The 22,384-nt window shown below is 32.2% G+C and overlaps 3 protein-coding genes across 3 annotated transcripts in view; 1 reads left to right on the forward strand and 2 right to left on the reverse strand.

Annotated features, from left to right (window-relative positions):
* Window positions 1-5,221, forward strand: part of LOC131843377 (uncharacterized) — a 90,959-nt gene extending 85,738 nt beyond the window's left edge. The window contains exons 8-12 of the mRNA XM_059192005.1: window positions 8-145; window positions 726-1,011; window positions 1,602-1,790; window positions 2,666-2,850; window positions 4,002-5,221. Coding sequence (XP_059047988.1) covers window positions 8-145; window positions 726-1,011; window positions 1,602-1,790; window positions 2,666-2,850; window positions 4,002-4,055 — 852 coding nt within the window. The 3' untranslated portion in view covers window positions 4,056-5,221. The remainder of the gene's footprint in view (window positions 1-7; window positions 146-725; window positions 1,012-1,601; window positions 1,791-2,665; window positions 2,851-4,001) is intronic.
* Window positions 5,222-7,132: 1,911 nt separating this feature from the next.
* LOC131843378 (uncharacterized) lies at window positions 7,133-11,332 on the reverse strand. Its single transcript, XM_059192006.1, has 6 exons — window positions 11,245-11,332; window positions 10,616-10,746; window positions 9,374-9,487; window positions 9,035-9,136; window positions 8,605-8,644; window positions 7,133-8,115 (listed from the first exon to the last, which is right to left on the reverse strand). Exons 2-6 carry the CDS (start codon window positions 10,727-10,729, stop codon window positions 7,763-7,765), a joined length of 723 nt encoding a protein of 240 aa, XP_059047989.1. The 5' UTR covers window positions 10,730-10,746; window positions 11,245-11,332; the 3' UTR covers window positions 7,133-7,762.
* A 1,298-nt stretch (window positions 11,333-12,630) lies between these two features.
* LOC131843381 (uncharacterized) lies at window positions 12,631-22,143 on the reverse strand. The gene is made up of 9 exons (XM_059192009.1): window positions 21,993-22,143; window positions 18,957-19,191; window positions 18,296-18,432; window positions 17,351-17,467; window positions 15,870-16,013; window positions 15,061-15,364; window positions 14,557-14,639; window positions 14,163-14,298; window positions 12,631-13,098 (listed from the first exon to the last, which is right to left on the reverse strand). Exons 1-9 carry the CDS (start codon window positions 22,080-22,082, stop codon window positions 12,962-12,964), a joined length of 1,383 nt encoding a protein of 460 aa, XP_059047992.1. The 5' UTR covers window positions 22,083-22,143; the 3' UTR covers window positions 12,631-12,961.
* Window positions 22,144-22,384: the final 241 nt, after the last annotated feature.

Here is a 22,384-nt window from a genome sequence, read left to right on the forward strand (position 1 = left end):
TTACCAGGGTCCTGGGAATATCCGTAACTATTATATAGCGTGCCAGGCGCCTCTCGCTAACACCGTGGTAGACTTCTGGCGGATGATATGGGAGCAGAACTCCAGGGTCATAGTTATGCTCACGGAGTACATGGAAAATGGGGTGGTAGGTACTTCTTTTTAGCATAGGGGACAAACGAACTTGCGGCTCACCTGATTGTAAGTCATTACCGCCGCCCATCAGTACCCGCAACACCAGGGGAATTGCAAGTGTGTTGCCGGCCTTTTAAGAAAAAATAAGCTCTTTTCTTGAAGGATTCAGTAAATCTTCATGGACTGGAGTAACTAGTATTCTCAAATGAAGTTGACACTTGAGCAATGCAACTATTGGACTATACGTTTAAAAATTTTGAATAAATATGTTAGGATAATTCACACAGCGCCTTCTAGCTCTAAGTTAAGCAGAGCTTGAGTTATGGGTACTTAGACAAGTGATATAATTAGATTTTTTTGTAAACTCATACATAATATATATAAAAAACACATAGATCGATACAGATAATCGTATTAATGAATACAAATGTTTGCACCGTGCGAATCGAACATGCGACAATCGAAATAGCTGTGTGCTAAACCACAAGACCAACAAGGCCGTAGAAATATTAAAATATAACACAGGACATATCCCGTCCATTTTTACATATAAAAAAAGGTCAAAAACTATAATAATTGAATTTTTTTTTCAGGAAAAGTGCTACGAATATTTACCGCCATCTGAAGTGTCAGATAACAAGAGAACCTTCGGCGATTACCAGATAATCTTGAAGAAGCGCGAACAACGCGACAAGTACGCGATATCCAGCGTCCAGCTCATCAACTTGACGACCAGGACCTGGAGGGAAATCACTCACCTCTGGTACTTCTGGCCAGCGAAAGGTGTTCCAGATGATTATGATTCAGTTCTGGACTTCTTGTCAGAGATGAGGAGTTATATGAAGATCTCGCAGACTGCCAAAGAATATGACGAGGAAGGTGAGTCTGAGCTGTTCAATTTTATAACTAGCTGTTCTCTGCAACTTTGTTTTCATGAAATTTTACTGTTTTTCTAATATTTTATAAAATAAAAGAAGCCTAAGCTATTCCTTATAACATTAGCTATAGGCGAAAAGTGAAAGTCCCGACAAAATCGGTCCAGCCGTTTCGGAGATTAGCATTTTTTTTTAAGTTAAGTTTTTGTTGTAAGTCGTATACACTTTTATATGCATTTAGTGAAAAGCTGTTAATTTGAAATTACAAACAGATACTTGAGTATTATTTATTTGTATATACGGTTCCCTCAAATTTGTTTGCCTTTATATTTGTATACGTTTTATCAATAAAATACAGAGAGGTGTAAAATAGTTTACAAATTGTTTTAAAAAAGAAAATACATATAAATTTCAAATTAATAACGTACATACATAAATACGTACATATACATCCACACACACACACACACACACACACACACACACACACACACACACACACACACACACACACATACACACACACACTCACACACATTCACACACAGCGTAAATAGATTGGGTTATTGATGATGATGATAAATTCAATTTCAGGGGTGGAAGTAATTTACGGAGATCAGAACCGTTCATCATTTAGCAACTTGTCGAAATTCCGAAGCGATGATAATGGCTCCGGGAATGGACTGAATGTATACTCTCCAGCCAAGGCTGAGGAGCAGATGAGGAGAGGAAACGTCACCAATGGTACTCTGAGCAGAATGAAGGCTGCTTCAGAGATTGAGAGTATGTATATTTGACTATTTTTGATATATGACAAACTTTTGTATTTATGAGTATGATTATTTGTATCAACCTGGGTGTTGTGAATGTATTGAAGTATTTATATCAGTTGTTTCTCCGCCTCCTATGTCAATAACAACCGATCTCCCACAGCCTACTAAAATTCTTCACCGAAGTTATCAAGTCTGGGTAGTACATCGGACCCTCGTACTCTTACTGCTCATCGGACTCTTACTGCGACGTATTCTCTCCAGCACCTCCCTTAAGTCGGAATAGAGTGATTACTCCTATAGAAAGTGTTGGAGGTTCTCCACCAAATTCCCGCCAAAGCGCCCACTGGACTCGTAGAGTATCGTGGCGTGCAGTCGCTACCCAAAAAAGCCCAATCCAGTTAGGATCTGTGAGATCTCATAATCGGATTCGACAAACGGAGACGCCAACTGTTACTCGTGAATAGTAGCTAGTTTGTGTAACGTGTTTGTGCTCGTGCAGAGCCCCGTGTACAACCCTCCACCAGCCCATGGTATGGTAAATTATACTGGTCGAATCTGCGGGGAATGCGTGCTGAAAAGCACCTCCCTCTTGTCTCGTCTCTCCTCTTTTTATACGCATTCAAAAAGGGGAGACGCGGACCCCCTCTATCAGGTCCTGACATGGTACACACCTCATCAGAACGCGTCAATCGCTACTGTAATCTGTGTCCGTTACTACTGTCGGGTCACTAATCTATTACACTGTACTCTATTCCACATAAATCTGCGAATTATCGTAGCTGTTTGCCAATTAAAATAACTTTAAAATGCTGTAAATATCTTTTTTTCGGTTTAACAATAGAAACCCAAATATTTTACCCCCTTGTATAATGTGTGCGCGTGCAGGCGTGCGCGCGTGCGTGGCGGTGTGCGCGTCGGGCGCTGGTCGCGCGGCGGCGCTGGTGGCGGCGGACGTGGGCGCGCGCGCGCTGGCCGCCGGCGTCGCTGACGTGCCGCGCCTCGTGCGCGAGCTGCGCGCGCAGCGCCCGCACTCCCTCTCCAACCGACACCACTACATCTTCCTCTACAAGGTACCACCTTTCAAATAGTCCCCGCTTATGAACGGCAAATTTATTTAAAAGAGCAACACACAAGTTTTCGCTCATTCTTCTGGCATTCTGAATGAGTTGTAGAATAAAAAAAATGTGACTAAGTTTCTTGCTCATTCTTCTTGTGATGAGTTTGCGTTCCGAATGATTAAAAAAAATGTGACGATTCAAAAGTGCTTATATTATATTATATTATTTGAATAAAGATTATATCTATTTCTATCGCTACAAATGTCGATTTTCAAATCAAATCAAAAGTAATGTAGGACATTTTAGAATAGCATACAAAAAACCTTTATTCAAATAAACCTTATATAAACACTTTTGAATAGTCGCTTTTTTTATTCTACCGCTCATTCGGAACGCAGACTTATCACAAGAAGAACGAGCAAGAAACTTGTGTATTGCTCTTTTAAATAAATGTTATTTTAATTAGATTTAGGATTAGGCATGCGACAATCAACATAGAAACCGCACACAGATTCAATTGAAAAGAACTGAAACTCAACTGAATTTTGTTTTTTTTTCTTTATTTTCTTAGGTCAGTCTTTTACAGGATCGATGTCCAGATTCGAGCACTAAATTCACAATGGGCTTAGTGACTTCATGTTCATTGTATTTTCTTGACTGGTGCCCCGCCAGCGTAAACCGTTAGCGCAGGCGGGTGCACCATTTCATTATCATCTACAAAAGAAACTTCTGCTAACCACACCATTTTTTTAAATGGAATGTTTGACTACCCCAAAATCTTATACCAGACCTTTAATTTATGGATGATCCATGAAAAATTATACAAAAACTACCTGATCCTGCAAGTTCCGTTCCGCACTTCAATATTAAATAACATGTCAAGGTTTATTGAAGTTTAGTTACGCAATAAATTTCTGAACGCAGAGCGCGTGCAAAGTTTTACAAGTATCAGCTATTTGTATGGGATAATATAATTGTTGTTTTTACTATTTTCCTTACAATTTTTCCATATTTTATCACCGTTTAAACCTTCCCTGGATTTCCCCGAATATTTCAAGACTAAATTTAGCCAAATCGGTTCAGCCGTTCTCGTGTTTTAGCGAGACTAACGAACGGCAATTCATTTTCATGTATATAGATGACAAATTTATTATATTTTTCAGCTATTAAGTGAATATGGAAACAAGCTAATGGGAGGTGGTGTGGATACAATCTGAAAAACCAGCTAAGGCATTTAAAATAAGCGCACATGAACGAAGACCTGAGAATACCGAGGTACTCATGACAAACGAATATAATATACGCATAACAATAAAATGTATTAACTGAAAAATATTTTTTCTTGAAAATTCGACTTAAACGTTCTCTGTTTAAAGTAGCATTTCAAAATGTTGTATGTGAGTTTAATGCGTTTTGTTGTTAAGCGTGTGATTTTTGGCGCGAGACGGCTTTACGTGATTTTCTTTTAAATTACGCTTCTAGCTAACGCGGTTACCTATTTTAAAAGCGTTCGATATCAAAGTGTCACAATATCTGTATTATCATTTCATTATCTGTAAGTTTTCAAATAGACTTTAAACTTATGTTGTATGTGTCTTAGAGGGAATATTTGAAGTTTTGCATGTAACAGATAAACTCAAAAAACTATTAATTGGATTGCTCGATAATTTTCAATGTTATATTTAGAGTCATTCATAAGCATTTAGAAGTGAGACAGAAGAATAAATATATATGTTATGGTCCGAAAAATAAACATATATAGTATGCTAAGAATCTTTAAAGATAATTAGCGTTCAAACTGTAGTAATTATCGTAATTAATTAATTTTATAATTAAATTGATGTTTCTAGTTTTTTATAAAGAACATACTGACTATGTTACTTGCTGATTAACGTAGTATTCTATGGTTGTAAAAGATTTTTATTTATGTTTTTGAGAATATCCAATACGTTCAAAACTTTCCTTTTTATAATATAAATACCTATAAATTACCTTAAAATGTTCGATAAACGAATTGTAAAAGGAGAAAACTCTTTTTAAATTGACCTATAATATCAACATTGCGATACTTTGATAATAAACGCCCTAATGTCTAAAACCTATTTAAATTTAATTTGTATATTTATTTCGGTTTAATTAATATTTAACACACTTCCCGGTGTTTAATCCAGTTTAAACTCTTCATAAATAAATATAAAGATGTAAATGCAACGTTGGGACATCAATGGCTTAATTGCTAACAATTCTTAATTACAGTAACAGATTTAAATTGATGGATTTGCGTTTTTGTAAGAAGTATTTGACAGTTGTTGTTACTATAATAAATTAATACATAACCTCGAATGGCTGTATGAGCGCATTTCCCTTTGCCTTTTCGTTGAAAGATCAACGGAACAAAAAAAACATAACCTCAAAACTGAAGGTGTTTTAATGTTGAATTAACATTATTAAATAACATTAAGCCTTTAATGATTAACAATGTTTTAAAAAACATTGCAATCTAAATGCTATGTCGATTATCTTATGATATATTGGCAGCTAGGTACTGAGTTCGATAATGAATCTTATGCCTCAAGGTTTAGGTATCAAATCTTGTTTCCAAAACATGTTTTTAATATAAATATAAGTAGGTAACTGTACATTATGAAGACGTATTGTAATTCGGAGTTTGCATTTGAATAGCGAATCGATATGAATATACCCTACTACTATATAAGACTATCATAAGAATTTGCAGTAAGTATTGCTATAGTAAAAAAATAAAGATTTGTCTATAGACGATAAGCTATGTAGCTCAATGGTACATTCCAATGTCAAATGTGTTTTTGTAAATTTTGACAATATATAGAGTATGGGGTAATTAGATATTACAATATCATGACGTGTATGCTCTCTGAGAGTAAAAGTATGTTATTGCTTTTATAATAAAGTAGGCGCTGCAAGATAAATGCAGACATAATGCAAAAGTGTATTTAATTGCTATTTCATTAACTCGTTTAGAATGAGCATGAGCAAAAGAGTACCTTATTGCTATTTAAATATATTAGGCGCTGAAAGTATAAGTTCTGATAGATATTTTCTGGACTTTAATATTTAATTCGAATTGTAACTACATTAAGAGTATATATTTTTCACATTGACTTGAAGTTAATACCTTGAACATTACCTGAATGTGTTAAGTAATACATTTCATTGTTTAATTTAAACAAAAACTATTTGAAAAATGCCAAAGTTAAATTACTAGATCTCTAAAATTGGTCGTTCAAACACTGTTATATTTTAATATATAACTCAATTTGTTTACATTTTAATTATTTGCTTAAGTATTGAGATATACATATTTTCATTTTATATAATTAAGGCATCATACCTTTTTGTTCTATTGATGACAAAAAACTCTTAATATAACGAATTGTACATAAACTATTTTGTATTTCGAACAATTTTATTTTTATTATCGTTTTTAAGTAATTTAACTAGTCTTTTAGCCAATTCGTTTTAATTTTAATGATCAGATTTCGTTATTATATCTGTGGTTACACAAATTCAGGATAATGTAAATATGAATTTGCTTTATGAAAAATTCCACACGAATGCATAATTTCTACCATAATAAATAAACGTATTCTAATTAGAAGTTTATTTCCATAGTTGTTATTGAGATCTGCTGTGATTTCTACTAACTTATTGTCTAAGTGAACTATCTACTAACTTAGACTTATATTTGTAATATTAATTCGTAATTAAGCATAACTTTAAATACTCTGGTAGCTAACTATGTTACCTATAGGTGCATTAATTAAATTATTATATATACTTATTATTATTGTAAATTCTGTTATAGATTTAATATTTTATATCTTGGATGTAAAAAAAATACGCATTTGGAATCGTTACATTTATTTAAAATAATAAAAGCATTTAACAAAAGGTTTTAAAATACAAGACAGCAAATCTAATATAATACTTAGAATTTCACGAAATGAAATATTCTACTAATATATTGGTACATAAAATATGTTTTTAAATGACTTTTTGAATATAATAATAATAAATTATTAAGATTATTTATTATTATATCACGTAAAGATCGGATTTTTGTAACGAATAGAAAAGCACTGTTTTAATCCACACGTTTATTGTTAAGTTTTATTATTTAGTTATTTAATATAAATATAAAATGTAATTGACCAAAAAGAAAAAATAAATATTTTAGTTGTAAACATTATTATGTTAAAATAAGAAATTGTAAAAATAATATAATAAATTTTATTATAATGATAATAGTATTTTATTGAATTTATCTATAATGAAGTTTACCTAACTCTTGTTATTGTTTATACAAATAAATAAAATTGAAATATTTGTCTATAATTTCAAATTAACAATATATAAATACGGAGGTCGGGATTTGAATAATCCCCTTTCATTGAATAAGTCACGGCATTCAGTCGACGAGCGTAGTGTGTCGGTAGTATTTTAGATACTAAAGTGAATTGTATTAGAAATGGGTTTATCCCGGTCTTAGTTGGACCTGGGGGGAAGCGGCAACTAGTCCCCGTCACGACATATGCTGAGCGGAGACCTAGTTGGTACTCTAATTATTAATATAAATGTAAATTTAATTTTAAAAATTATTTTTAGTGTACCAAATAAACAATTTTCTTTCTTTCTTTCTTCTTGATCGGGCGCTGCTTGGGGTCTCCCTTCTAGTAGCCGGAAAGCCTAAGTCGTCCTCATAATTAGTGCTTCTTACATCATGATGAAACGCTTCACAAGAAGTAATAAATTCTTGACAAATACCAAATTTAAATCACCACCGCTTCAAGATTGTTTGGCAAATATTTCTTCTATTGACCCTTCATAATTATGTTTTAAGAAGCTGTACAGAATTTCTTCTTTCTTGACTAGCGTTTAGCAAAATTTAATCATCGTCGCTTCGACAGTGTTTTGTGAATATTTCTTCAATTGACCTTTCAGAATCATCATCAGCATCAATTACTACATCGTCAATATCTTCTCGGGAATCATTAATGTTTTCATTATCATCATTTCTGAATGTTTTCGCATCGTTATCAACATTTATATTCCTTCTACGGTATACATTATTGTAACTGGTTGTATTCAAATTATTTGTATAATCTGTGACTGTATGTTCTCTGTCTGGTGTTTTGTCTAATTCACCAAGTGTGATGGAGTTGTGGACAGAATATGGTTTGTATTTGGGTAGACTCAAATGCGATCCAGCTAGTGAACTTGATGAAATATTGCATATATCTGAAAGAATATTAAATTGTATTATGTATGGAAAACATATATTAGTATGTGTAAATTTGCAATTTACTTAATATTTTCTATAATATATTAGTTAAGTTTTCATTTATGACTAAAGTGAATATGTATATACAATGTTGTATTTTTATATCTACAGTACCTAAAACAGGGTAAGTATCAGAAATATTTGTTATTCATTAATTTTACTTTAGAGCATATTGTGTTTGGAACAATCTTTGGAGTACATAGGTCTCTCTCCTCGAACCCTTGAATTAATCTTTTTATGTTTAGCGAATATGATGTTTTTACTGCACTTGCAAGGGACATGTCATCAGTTTAGTAACGTATAACTTTTTCAAGAATTGGCCGAATCGAATGCAATATTTTATAGGGTTTATAATGGATACTATATATATAGTAGTATAGGGTGATATAGAGTATACTATTATTAGTATAGTGTTATGATCACTAATACATATTGTAATAACTTACTAAGATGTGACTGAGTAGGAGACACGTCTGATTCATTGATCTGAAATTTAATAATAATTTTAAAGTATATTATAAAATATATCTATATATGGTATAAGACGAGTATATTACGGCATACATGTCATATAATCGAATATATAAGTAAACTACTGTCTTCGTAGAATTGGATAATATATTGTACCATTTTAATTGTTTTACGTGGTTTACACACAAAAAACAAAACTCTCTGCAAACATTGACAAAAAGCAGGCGGTAATGTTCTTTACCGGGGTTCAAAGCATCTGTATACTAAAATTCATCGAAACTGATTCAGTGGTAAAAGATATTTGCTTCTATCATATCAGTATGTACCAGACCAGCAGATTCTGAAATTGTGTATACTATATTCATATGATATGATAGTAACTACACAAGGTATAAGGTTATAAACCTGGATGTCAAAATGAATATTTTTCTTCTCAATTTTATTCTTGTCTACCGATACTTTATTATTTTTATAACGTCGTCTAACTCCATAAGCGCGGTACGACGCCTGGAATAAAATAATAGCAACTTTACTTACCAAATATTGTATACCAGAATGTTTGCCCAGTTATGCATGAGAAGAAATTTTATCTCGCTTTACGCGCCTCTTTTCATAATCATAATTCATCATAATCGTCTTAGTCCTTATCATTAATTAAAACGTACCAATATACACTCAATACATCTAAATTGTCCGTTCCTTTGGCATTCCAACTACATAAAGAAACAGATTATAAATAGTTACCTGAATTTTCTGTGCCATTAAATGATATTCATTATCTGTAGGCTTTGTCTTACGATATAATTGCAAAGTGTGGCTCGCAGCACGTAAAACTCCATCGTCGCTGTCTGAAGACGACTAGTGAAGTAAAACTGAGTAAGTATTACTTAACGGATTTACTTTGTTCAAATCCGCAACCATTAGAATGAGTGAGGCCATAAATATTCAGTGCGGAAACCTGACCACCACTACTTGAAGCGTTACGGCCGTTTTCTATTGGTCAAATTCCAATTTATTGAATCTATACCTATATTACGACACGTATTTCGCATCTGAATAAGACATCATCAGGCAATGTATAAAATTTGGATATAGCTTGGAAGCCTGGTAGTCACTGTTTGGCGATAAAATTGCAATAAAATAATATAAATCTATTAAATAATTAAACGTACTTCAGCAAATTAATATTTAGTTCAACAAAATATGGATATGTATTTGACAAAATTCTTTTTGAATCTCGTTTAGGTACATTGAGCAATATAATTTTATCCGGCTCGAAGGATCAAAAATTACTGCTCCAAGGAGCAAAAATATTGTGAAATCCTGTTTAAGTGAACTGTTCTGAACATATGACTCGAAATTTGACGAATAGAGTTTCAAATAGCTATTATTCCAAATTCAAACAAGGATAAAAATAGATCAGCCATAATTTTTGCCCAAATGTTTTTGTCTTATATATAATGAGATTTATTTTTTGATAGTAAAGGAGTTTAGAACTTAACGTGGATTCGTGCAATTGTATTGACTATGCATTATTAGTATTATTATTAGTATATTTATTATTTGTATCTAATTTCTGTACATATATATACATTCTCTGCAAACTCATAAATGGATGAAAACAGACTAGTCACAATTTTTGCCCATATGTTATTTATAAATAATGAAACTTTTTTTCTCTTCACTGTAATATTGTATTATATTATGTAAGTATTTTACAGTTTATATCTCCTCTAATTTCTGCATTCCTAGCGTGTATATATGTATATATACACTTTAGGAAAGGAACATAGATCGTTCACTTAAAATGTATAAAATACATGAATTATATAAAAATTTATTTTCTTCCTTGGCTAAACCAGTATCATGTCCAATGTTTTACGGTGCCCAATCATTACATTGTCTTGTTGTTATAATTGCGTATCTACAAGTCTTTAAACTTCTACTAAGTACTAACAAATATTAGAGTCGATATAATTAAAATACCCCATAAATAGTCGTATTGTTGATCTGATGCCGTCGGAACGCTTTTCTAACTGCCTCCTGTACAGCGGGCAGATGAGAATCATTTATTGTAGTGTTCTTCATTAGATTTAGCATTAGATTGCCATCCTTCGCTATAAACATTTGTATGCTCTTTAAACTCTATATTATTTATTATTTCAAATACACAAGAAAAATATCAACACCTACTAAATAAAACAATTACTGCACTTAATATTTGATATTTTAAGTATACTATAAGCAGTGTATATCACATCTTGATGAACCAAATAAAGACATTATTTAAATTATTATATTTTTTCTAAGCTTACAATTTGCGCGGATATATTAAAGAAATAGGCATACGAGGTATACGAGAAATAGGTACAAAAAAAAATTTTACCTCGTTTCCTATATATGTGTGTGTAACACATATAATAATTTAATTTATTTTTTGATAATGGAATAGCACACTCGTTTGCGCTAAGATTCTATATTTAGCGGTGGATTAGCCCAAGATATTGAAGATTGTACTACAGATATATGTATGTAATATACCTGTATCATTTTTAAAATAGTCGAAAATCACATCACTAGCTGCGGCTGCATCCTCGTCATCTAAACCTGTATACCTTAATTCGTCTTCTAATTCCGGATTACATGCACCCTCACAGATATCGCTACATACTCGAGAGGCAATGTGCAAGTTCTCTCTTGCCGTCAGAAGTGCTGATAGATAGCGAGTTATGAATTGATAGAGGTTTTGTGGTTGTACGCGAAGAACCTGTAGTAAATTAAGAAGAATGGACGAACTTTTTTTAATTTTATATAAGTATTTAACATTGTGCTAATTGGTGTATATGTACAATTTCATATGTTAATGCAAAGATAATCATTTAAATCTGTCTGACATAAACTAAGAAAAAAAAATTATTACTAGTTTTTACATAACCTATTTGTACAACTAAGAACCTAAAATTAAAAAGCTTAAAAAAATATATAATATGATGGAGGATAAAGTTAAGGATAAAGTTGGGGTAACAATGGCATTATCTAAAGGTACTGTATGTACGGTAATCCCATCGAAGTTAGCCTTATTTTAGTCGTCAATTATTATTTATTGATTGTCTATTGGACCTGAAGACCTTTAACATTTATTTTATAAAGTTTTTGCAAGCCAGATTTAGGCGCATCACGATTGTTGTTTGCGCGTCTACTAAAACGATAAAAATAAAAACAACAAAAAAAAAAAGTTTGTAAGCCGCCACTCTGCTTTTTCCCGCCCCCTTCTCCTGCACAATATGCACAATTAAACAAAAGGAGCTCCTTAAATATTAAAACAAACTGTATTTGTGTCGCGAGTGTGGTGTATTGTTATTGAAAACCTCAAGTGCTTCAGGTCACCGACGCAGATTGTCTATATACTATAATTTTGTGCAATTTGGGTGAGTTCCTTATTTCCCTTTTCCTACGATCACTGCAGTGTGGCTAAAAAATACATCAATTGTGTTATCTAAAATGACAATAACTATTTACCGTATTTGTACAAAATAACGCAGGTACATCGAAAACAAATCCAATACGCCTGTGAACATTTAAATAGCAACTTTTTGCAGTTAAAATAGATTGCGTTCAAGAGTGTTGAAGGAGTGCCGGAACATACTATATATATTAATATAATTATATATAATTATATTAATATATATATATATATTATTTGTGTCAAAATTAAATTAATTTATTAGCAGATATCTATGTTACGCAAATTGTTAACTGTAAATAGTGTTATTGAAAAGTAAGAGTCTCCATCAAGTTTTTGGCTCCTGCAAAGCCTTGTGAATACATGAATTCTACGTTTATTGAATTTATTGAATCTACTGCCACCATTACATACTGCTAGGTACTTTAATAGGTCGTTACTTCTCTAGAAATATCTGACATTAAATCCTTTAGTCCTTCAGGTAGTGCCAGCTTACAGCTGTCCTTTACTTGGGATTGTAATAAATCTTCCATTTTGTATTTCAACAATTTATTGTTACTATTTTTGACAGATAATTAAAATAAATCTAGAAGGCCGCGTTCAACTAATCTAATACGAAAAAACATAACTTTCCTTCCTTTTCCTTCCTTAGGCATACTCAATAAATCGCTAATATTAAAACTAAATCGCATTCTGGTTTCTACGTCTTCAAAATACAACACAACAGCAATTATTATCTATTGTATAACCTATTGTTACATAGTGTTAAAAATTGTAGTATCAATTTTTCTAATATAAAAACATTCGCTATAATAAATAAATTTGTCATAATTCATAATAGTTTAATAAATGCATGGGTAAAATATTGCTTAAGCTCCTTCATCGTCTTCTCCAGTGGTGTCAAGAATACCGTCATCTTCCATATCAGTGCCGTCAGCAGTATCTGGAGTTGCTGATGGAATTGACGTAGTTGGTGCACTTTCTCCATCACCATCAGTTCTGTCATCTGTAGGATTAAGGTTACAAATATTATGAACGAGCTGTAAGACTTTAAAAATAAGTTTCCAAATCGACCAAATTTCATTTCATTATCATGTTCATCCTATAGTAACTGTAGAGAAGTTGAGTTTTTATGAAATAAAAGTTTAGTATTATGCTTATCAGTTGCGCATTATTATGCTTATCAGTTGCATGGGCTGTTAATTGGATAACAAACTTATTTTTAATCTTTCGCGTTTGATATACATTCTTAATATAGTTGAATAGGTTTTAACACGAATAATTTTATGGTACTTATCTTTATTTACCATAAAATAATGGTATTAATATATCACGAACTGTCAGGAGTAACACTCCAGTCAGCTCGTGACCACGGCTAGTGCAACCCAATCGAAACGTCGAGAGAGGTAAATACCTTTATTTACCCACCAAAATTATTCGTGTTAAACCCCGTTTAACTATATTCAAAATGGATAAGAAAGTGTCATATATATAATTAGACATTTAAATACAGACAAACATATCTCTTCAGACAAACATTTTATCATATGTTTGCAGCCTTAGCGACGGCTTGCCGCTGTTTGTCTATATTTATATGTCTAATTATATATATGACACTTGCCGAGTAAATTGATAATATTATTGGATTTTCTTTTGTTTAGTAGTAATTAAGTACCATATATAAATGTTTAATATCATGCAATTTAAACAGTTGATAATAAATGTATATGATAATTGGTATTATACAACACTACACGATACTAGATTATTCTACCACACTGCTCCTTAACGTTATAGAAGTCAATAATGCATGCATTGGATTGATTAACTTATACTATCTATCAGTTCTAGTACCCACAACACAAGCTTTAGTTAGCTTAACTTGGGTCTAGATGGCGCTGTGTGAATTGTCCTGACAAAAAAAATCTTTAACTACTTACACGTATTATATCTATAGATAGGAGAGAAAATGGTTTATTGTTAGTAGATCGTGCTCGTGATCTATGATTTCACATTTAGATTTTATTGGCACTGAATATATTACTGCATTAACTAATATACTAAGTATACCTGGTATATCTTCAGGAATTTCTTGTGCTATATCAGCGACTATTGGCTGATCTGCTGGTACATTAGTTATTGTTATTGTGGCATCAGGTATATCTTTCAACTTTTCCATGTTTTCTGTCACAATCTTCTTTGACAGCTAATAAATCAAATCGTAGATTTCATTAATTTGATATACTTTCATAAAATTTGAAGTCTAATAATGTAAATTATTATCAATTCCACATACAACTATATCTCGAGCATACAAAGTTTAAAACTATTTAAATAAGGACATACGTATTTATTACTTTCGAACCATTTAATGTATTATACTAAAAGCAAATAATTTCAAAGAAAATAATTTATTGCAATGCTAGACAAGTCAATAGATAAAGCAACTTTTTTAAGCACTTACGTCTGAGATAGTTTTTTTTGGCACGGAAACTTCATGTGTTTGGCCCAATGGATAATTTTTATTGGACTCTAATTGACGTGGAGCTGCAATTTTACATTAATATCGGTCATATTACAAGTATAAGTTATAATATTACTTGGTTTAGATGGCTTATGATTACACTAACAGGTAAAAGAGAACAAATCTAATAGATGTTATAATCGTCTTCTATGAAATTGCAGATTATTTTAATGACTGGAAAGGCAACATGCTCACGGTCCACCTAAGTCCCTATGTCGCCTATTCATATGAACAGTTCTATTAACATCACTTTCACGTCAGAGGCATGACCTTCTCAAGGTGTCAGGTTAAGTTACTCTGCAATTTTAGTACCATATCTTACTCTTTCTAAGCATGCTGTAAAGTCGAGTGTCTTAAAACCTTCTTTAAATACGTTACTACGCCCGACAAAGAATTTTATTAACTATTTATATTTATGAAGTTAATAGGCTAAATTGATTTTACTTGCTATATCATCTATATGAATAGGTTCAGGTACAATGCTCAAATGACGACTCTTAACATTTCCTAATGCTGCCGGGTCGAAATTACTCTGTCTTGGCATTTCAACTTCTTTACTAGGTTCCAATTCTGATAAACGATTTTGCGCTTTGCTAGGCGGTTCAGCGGTTTTTACTTGTTCTTCCTCTAATATTTCCTTGTCATCAACGTGAGTGATAGTTCTCATAGGGTCATATAGAAGCCCAAGTTGTTCAGCGGCGTGTTTTTCAAACATTTTACCGACATCATCCTTGCGAACTTGTATGTTCTATTAAAAAAGATTGTTTTTGTTACCAGTATAGCATCAATTAATATCTTATAATCACTCTATTGCACTAATTTATAAATGAGTGATTATAAGACAAAATAAGTTCAAAACTACAACATTTTGTCAACAACTAAAAAAAATACACCCTACAAGGTATGATATAAGAAATATTCTCATCCCAGCATCTATTCAGGCATTCAACATCTTTAGTTCAAGACTTTATCCGCTTCAGGGCGCCGTGTTTAATTTAATGTGATATCACAGCCTTATAACCAGCGAAAGATCTAAACTCTTCTAACGATATAATATTTACAAATTCTAATAAGAAGTTTGGAAGCTCAGATCGGTTAAAATCATTTCATCACCTTTTTGCTTCGCCTTAATGGGATAAATATCTAAGGATTTGGCAACACAATATTTCTATTATCACAACATATAGAAGAGGTATAATCGTTTGTCACATCAAGATTTTAAGTAACCCTTAATTTTACATACATTAACTTACAATTATAGGTCCAAGATCAATTTCCCTGGAATCTGCCACGTCCAGTGGTGGTCCTAGTAAATCTACCTTTGGTCCCATTTTCTTGGGTTTCGGTTTTAAGTGTCGTAGTAAATTTCTGCGCACGTGATATCCTCTATATGCCGCCTAAAAAGGGATTGTTGTTATGTTTGTGGTACCATCATACATACATACATATGAACTACATATCTATGTATATATCGATGTATTTCAGCACACAAGTGAATAAAATAATACAAATATTTACCAACTATCACACTTTATATAAATTTTAATTTCATTACATAAAGCTAACGATTACTCCCACTGCTTACACTAAAAATCAATATTTGCTGTGGTAACCAATATTCTCAGTTTTAAATGATTATAAAACTATGTTTATAGTATTACAAATGTTAAAATCTTATTTTATGTTTGCTATGATTCTTTTGTATGCGCCAAATAAATATAGTTTGTCTTTTTTATTTTTTATATCTCTCAATTAATGAAATAGAGTTCTGCAAAATAACAGCCTATTAGATATAATACAGAATTCTCATCCTTTTGAAGAAATCACAGTCCACAACTGATATAGCAAGCTTGTCTTGGCGGCTGAAATAAGTGAGACTGAGGTACGCTGACCTTTTACAGTTTACAGTCTTTTTATATATGTGTTTTCTTCTAAAGAAAAGATATTCATTTGTTTTCGAAGTAATGTAGGAGCTACATAACAAGTCGGACGTTTTAATTATTACATATTATTACTGTTTTAAAATACAGTAATCGAAGAATATCTTATATATAAAATTCTCGTGCCAGTTTTCGTTCCCATACTCCTCCGAAACGGCTTGTCCGATTCTCATGAAATTTTGTGAGCGTATTGAGTAGGTCTGAGAATCGGCTAACATCTATTTTCCATCCCCCTAAATGTTAGGGGTAGTCCACCCCTAATTTTTTTTTATTTTAAGGCATAACGTTTGCCGGGACAGCTAGTATTTAATATAATCATCATAATCATATCAGGACAATTCACACAGCGCCGTCTAGACCCAAGTTAAGCTAGCTAAAGCTAGTGTTATGGGTACTAGATAACTGATACATATACATAGATATTTTTTTTGTAAATACATACATATTATACATAGAAAACACCCAGACCGATACAAACAATGATACTCATGAATACAAATGTTTGTGCCGTACGAGGAATCGAACCCGCGACCATCGGTCGTAAAGCGGTGTGCTAGACCGCTAGACGACCGAGGTCGTCAAATTATATATATATATATATTACGAATATAGTGACATAGTTTCGTGTTTTTCTACAATGTCAATAAACAGCTAGATGAATAATAAATATGACGTTGGTCTGTAAAAAATATCTACTTATAACACAATTACCTCTAGTAAAATACCCATTTTTTATACAATTTATATTATTATATTCGTGTGTTATATAATTTATAAGTAAAAATTTTATTTACTTGTATTTTTTGAGTGGCTCTCGTCAGTTCACTCAACGATGGTTTGGTTTTCTTGTATAACGCCAATGTGTGCTCTGCAGCAATCTCCCAAGGTTGGTCTGGTTGCACCTTTAAATTCTATAGAAAAATCAAACTATTAAAATGGGCATAAAGGAATATTATAATGTAACTAGCTACTCGCCCTGGCTTCGCCCGGGTGTACATGTATTATATATATAAACCTTCCTCTTGAATCACTCTATCTATTAAAAAAACCGCTTCAAAATCAGTAGCGTAGTTTTAAAGATAGCATACATAGAGACGGACAGACAGCGACAGCGACTTTATTTTATACTATGTAATGATAATGATGTATTAATATTGAGGGTAGTAGATAAATATATTTTTACAGTACACCGTCATTTGCAGTAGTTGGTATCGGCCATTAATAAAACGCTACCCGCGTATCATTGGATACATTACATATAATAACAATAATAAATGTACCTATATTTATTATTATACAGGAATAATTAAATATATTGAAATACAAATTTATTTATCTGTCTTACCTCTGTTTACTGAAAACATTTTGTATTTTATAATGTCGCTACTTCATTTTAATGAGACAATTATTGCATTTAGTAAATAGAAATAATCTATATTGAAATAAACTTAATATTAGCACTTTTGAACGGTCATAATTTTTGTAAATAGGTCTAGTCAGATAATTTGCATAAACAAATAATTTCTATTTAAAAAACGAACTTTTTAATAAGAGTTTGACAAGATTCTCATGTCAACAAATTTGGAAACGCTTTTTTATGGAAAACTATCCAGAGGACAGAGTTTTCACAAGTTTCTGTATTTATCCATATCATTAATATTAACACAAAAATTAAGAATGTTGTATTTTGGAGACATCATTAAAATATCATTATAATAAAATATCATAATTATCATTACTTGTTCCATTAACTTCTTTCTATACCAGTAATCTCGGTATGCATTTCTGGCAACCTGACATACTTTTGCAGCCATATCTTCATCTAGTGTTGCTCTCGTTAATATTTTCTTTAGTATTAAAGACTCTTTAATTTTTTCTGTAATAATAAATTACTAGATAGATATTTCTTACTCTTTCATGCACAAACTACTGTACGGATTTTGATGAAACTATACAGTAATATAGCTTATATGTTAGAATAACATATAGGCCATAAATTTCACGCGAGTGAAAGTGCGCGCTCAGCTAGTACATATAATAATAATAATAATAATAAATTTATTTCATTGACATAGATGTTTTACAATTTTTTTTTTACATATCAACAATCATATTCTTATTTATATATTTCCTTAAGCCGGGGCTGGGATCTCCTTGTAAAGATAATTAAATACTTGTGATAGGAGATCACGCTCTTCTAGGGTTATTTATTATTATATTAAGAATTTGTTTCTACTGTAAAAGACTGTGTGTGTGTGTGTCTATGTATGTAAGTGTGGAACATATATATATTATTTATGTATTAACAAACAGACCTAATTATGATTATTTTTTGTATTATACAGAATTAGAACTCGCAACTATCGACAAGTGAGGCAATGTAGTACTTTAAAGAAATACCTTTTCCTTCAGTCGGTTCGAACTCCACAATTTCTGTTTTGATGACCTGCGCCAAGGTTTCCGCTTGATTCCTCTCCATCCCTATCAGCAGTAGATGCTCTGAGACCGAAGGTCGGCAGTCACACAGATCATCCAAGATCCTCACAGCCAGGATGCCGTGTTCGCGAGTAATGAGCAATACAGACAGATAATTTGCTATAAAATCGAAGATCTTGTCCGGTTGTTCCCGTAGAACCTATTACAGGATAATGTAGGTATATAGGTATCTATATATTTTAAAAGTCCTGGGTCTGGCGGTTAAGCACACCGCTTTGCTTCTGATGGTCGCAGGTTCAATTCCTCGCGCGGTGTAAACATTTGTATTCATGAGTACGATTGTTTATATCGGTGTGGGTGTATTCTATGTATATTATGTATATATTTACAAAAAAAATATCTTAGAATTTATATCAGTTGTCCATACCATACTCATAACACAAGCTCTGCTTACCGTGGCACTAGATGGCGCTGTGTAAATTGTTCAGGGTTATTTATAATAAAAATTATATGAGGGATGTTTTAGGATTTAAGAGGATTGTTAGTAATGTGGACTAATGATTCCATTGCTATCAATGTACCAAGTCAGGTTGACTTCTACGCGATTTCCCCTGGACACAACCATGTGAAAATTGCCACGATGGGCTAACGGACCTGACCTCATGTCTTATCATCCTTCACTGGTGCCCCGACAGAGTAAACCGTCAGCCCTGGCGGAAACACCATTCCATAATTAATTATTACAAAAAGACTCTAAAGCACGTCCTGTTATATCCTCGTATAGAAATGATTTCTGTTAACAGTATAACAATAATACTAACAAACAAAACGATTGTTATAACCATTGCTTTTTTATAACTGTAACTAGAATGACTCTGTAGATAAAAGTAGATAAGATTTGACTTTATAGTAATTTAAAGTTTAGATGTAATGTAATTGATTAAGAAGTCAACACGGAGCTAACATGCTCACTATTCTGCTAAGCTCCTAAATATATAAAGAGAAAAAAAAGTCCAATATAAGATTCAGAAATTAAGATTAACTCGTGTTTGATTAAAGTATCCAATTATTTCAATAATATCATCTTAAATATTCTTTATTGCTCTTAAATACATTTTTAGATACATTAATTAGAACGAATGTTAACAAAGGAGGATTATTATCTTATCTCTAAAAGAGATCTCTTCCAGTCAACCCAATAGAGCGTGGCATAGAAAGTCTTGAGTGGGGTCAAATTGTGCAAATAATAACAAACATAAAAATGTAATGTCCAATCTTAGTCTTAGGCAAAAATCTATTTTTTATAAAGGCTTCTGGACTCAGCCGACTAACAGTTCGAGTAAAGGACGCTGGAAAGCGCGATTTCTTTTGCTGATGATGCTAATGCTGTTGGCCACAGCTGGCCTTTACAGCTTCACCGGACGATATGGGAATACACGAGTTAGCTGCGCGGCATGCGGTTTTTCTCGTCCTCTTTGTTTAGAAGAAAGAAGAAGAAAGAAAATATTTTATTCAGTGCAATTTTACATTTACACACACATATACACTCACTCACACACACACAAACATGCTCTAAGTCTCATAAATTATAAGTACTTATCATTTGTTTTATTTTATATTAGGTACTTGCTCCGGTTTCGCATGGGTGTACATGTATTATACATATAAACCTTCCTCTAGAATCACTATCTATTAAAAAAAGCGCTTCAATATCCGTTTCATAGTTTTAAAGATTTAAGCATACAAAGGGACGGACAGACGGCGACAGCGACTTTATTTTATACTATGTAATGATACATTGTCTTTCTCGAAATGTTCTTAATAGTAATTTAAATTTATTTTCCTTTGTTTTTACATATTTAATTTTTTGTATGCAATGCTCTGGAGATGGGCGCAAATAACTGCAACACAGTTTTTATAAACTAATGTAGTTGTTTACGTTTAACATGTTATTGTTAAATTTTGTTTTTGGTTTTAATAAATTCTTTAATTTACACGCACATTTTTTTCTTTACACGTAAAAGAAAATAAAAGCAGCTACTATCAGACACTCATTAGTTTCGAAATACTCGTGGCCGGCTATTGTTTTCGTAATGTAGATATTAAAAAACTATGACAGTAAATATGAGTACGTTTTAATACCAGTTAAGTAACATAATTACGTAACAAATATTACATTAAGTAATTAGTATTTGTGTAAGAATGTGATACGACATCATAGATTATCATTCAATATTGGCAGTCTTATATTTTAAACTAGCTGTACACGCGACTTCGTCCGCGTCGAATTTAACTTCATTTTTCTAAAAAAAAAGTAACCTAAGTTACTCCTTATTCCATCGGCTACCTGCCAAAAAAAGTCCCGACAAAATCGGTCCAGCCATTTCAGAGATTAGCCGCAATAAATAGACAGACAGAGAAAATATGTAAAAAATGTTATTTTGGTGTATGTACCGTATTTATAAGTATAGTAAGTTTATGAAATCTTAATGTTTGAAGTGGGTGGACCGATTTTGACGAGACTTTCACTGGCAGGTAGCTAATGTTATAAGGAGTACTTAGGCTACTTCTATTTAAGAAATTTTATGTATTTTAAATCCACGCGGTAATAGCTAGTAATACATAAAAACTATTTCAATCACCTTAAACCAATACCGCATCAAAATTTGTCCAGTCTATTGGGAGCTATGATAGCTACTATTTAGCTATCATAGCTCTCAACAGACCACTTAATAACACACGTCTTTCTTCACTGATGGTTAAAATAGAATAGAATAGAAAAATCTTTATTCAATTAAACTTAAATTTAAGCACTTTTGAATAGCCATACTTATGTTTTTTAATGTATCGCTCATTCGGAAATGTCTCATCACAAGAATAACGAGACTAAGGAAGAAAATTGCATGAGCAAAAAAAATAATTGTTGTAACTTTATATTTTTAAGTTGAAATGTGTGAATACAAACTACCAACTAGCAAATATAAATTTCAGTAAACATACCTCTCTTGTAATATCGGACATTAACTCTTTAAGTCCTTCAGGAACTGAAAACACGTTCGCACAACCATGCTTTTGAAGTATTTCGTTCATTGAAAAAGAAAATATTTCAAAGTTTATGCTGTCAGATATGTGTTTGTTGGACGGCGGCCATCTTGCATGCGTACGTCACAATGTTTTCTGTTTTTTTCTTTCTTGGTGACAAGCGTGAAATGAAAATTCACCTTTTTCGTGTTGCTATTTATTCTGGAAATATATTTGTGTGAACCGATTTCGATAATTTACGAAGCTATAGCTACTGATTAGATTATTTCCTTTTGACAAAAATGTAATAGCATATGGTGATGAATAAAAAAATTAAATAACTCCTGTGGAAAGTGTACACTATTCTGATG

This window comes from Achroia grisella, unplaced genomic scaffold, assembly GCF_030625045.1.
Source record: "Achroia grisella isolate CSIRO2021 unplaced genomic scaffold, CSIRO_AGI_Agris_v1 utg3071, whole genome shotgun sequence".
Taxonomy (NCBI): Eukaryota; Metazoa; Arthropoda; class Insecta; order Lepidoptera; family Pyralidae; genus Achroia; species Achroia grisella.

Bases quoted from the DNA above. Each gene is read 5' to 3' on its own strand.
- LOC131843378 (XM_059192006.1), bottom strand. From the start codon at position 10,729: ATGCTAAATCTAATGAAGAACACTACAATAAATGATTCTCATCTGCCC. The intron at 9,137-9,373 runs GTAACTATTTAT...ATTTTATTCCAG, and splicing joins TAATGGCACAGAAAATTCAG to GCGTCGTACCGCGCTTATGG. The intron at 8,645-9,034 runs GTTTATAACCTT...ATTAAATTTCAG, and splicing joins ATATTCATTTTGACATCCAG to ATCAATGAATCAGACGTGTC.
- LOC131843381 (XM_059192009.1), bottom strand. From the start codon at position 22,082: ATGAACGAAATACTTCAAAAGCATGGTTGTGCGAACGTGTTTTCAGTT. The intron at 19,192-21,992 runs GTATGTTTACTG...ATCCTGTAATAG, and splicing joins TGTCCGATATTACAAGAGAG to GTTCTACGGGAACAACCGGA. The intron at 13,099-14,162 runs GTATACTTAGTA...TTAATCCTACAG, and splicing joins AATTCCTGAAGATATACCAG to ATGACAGAACTGATGGTGAT.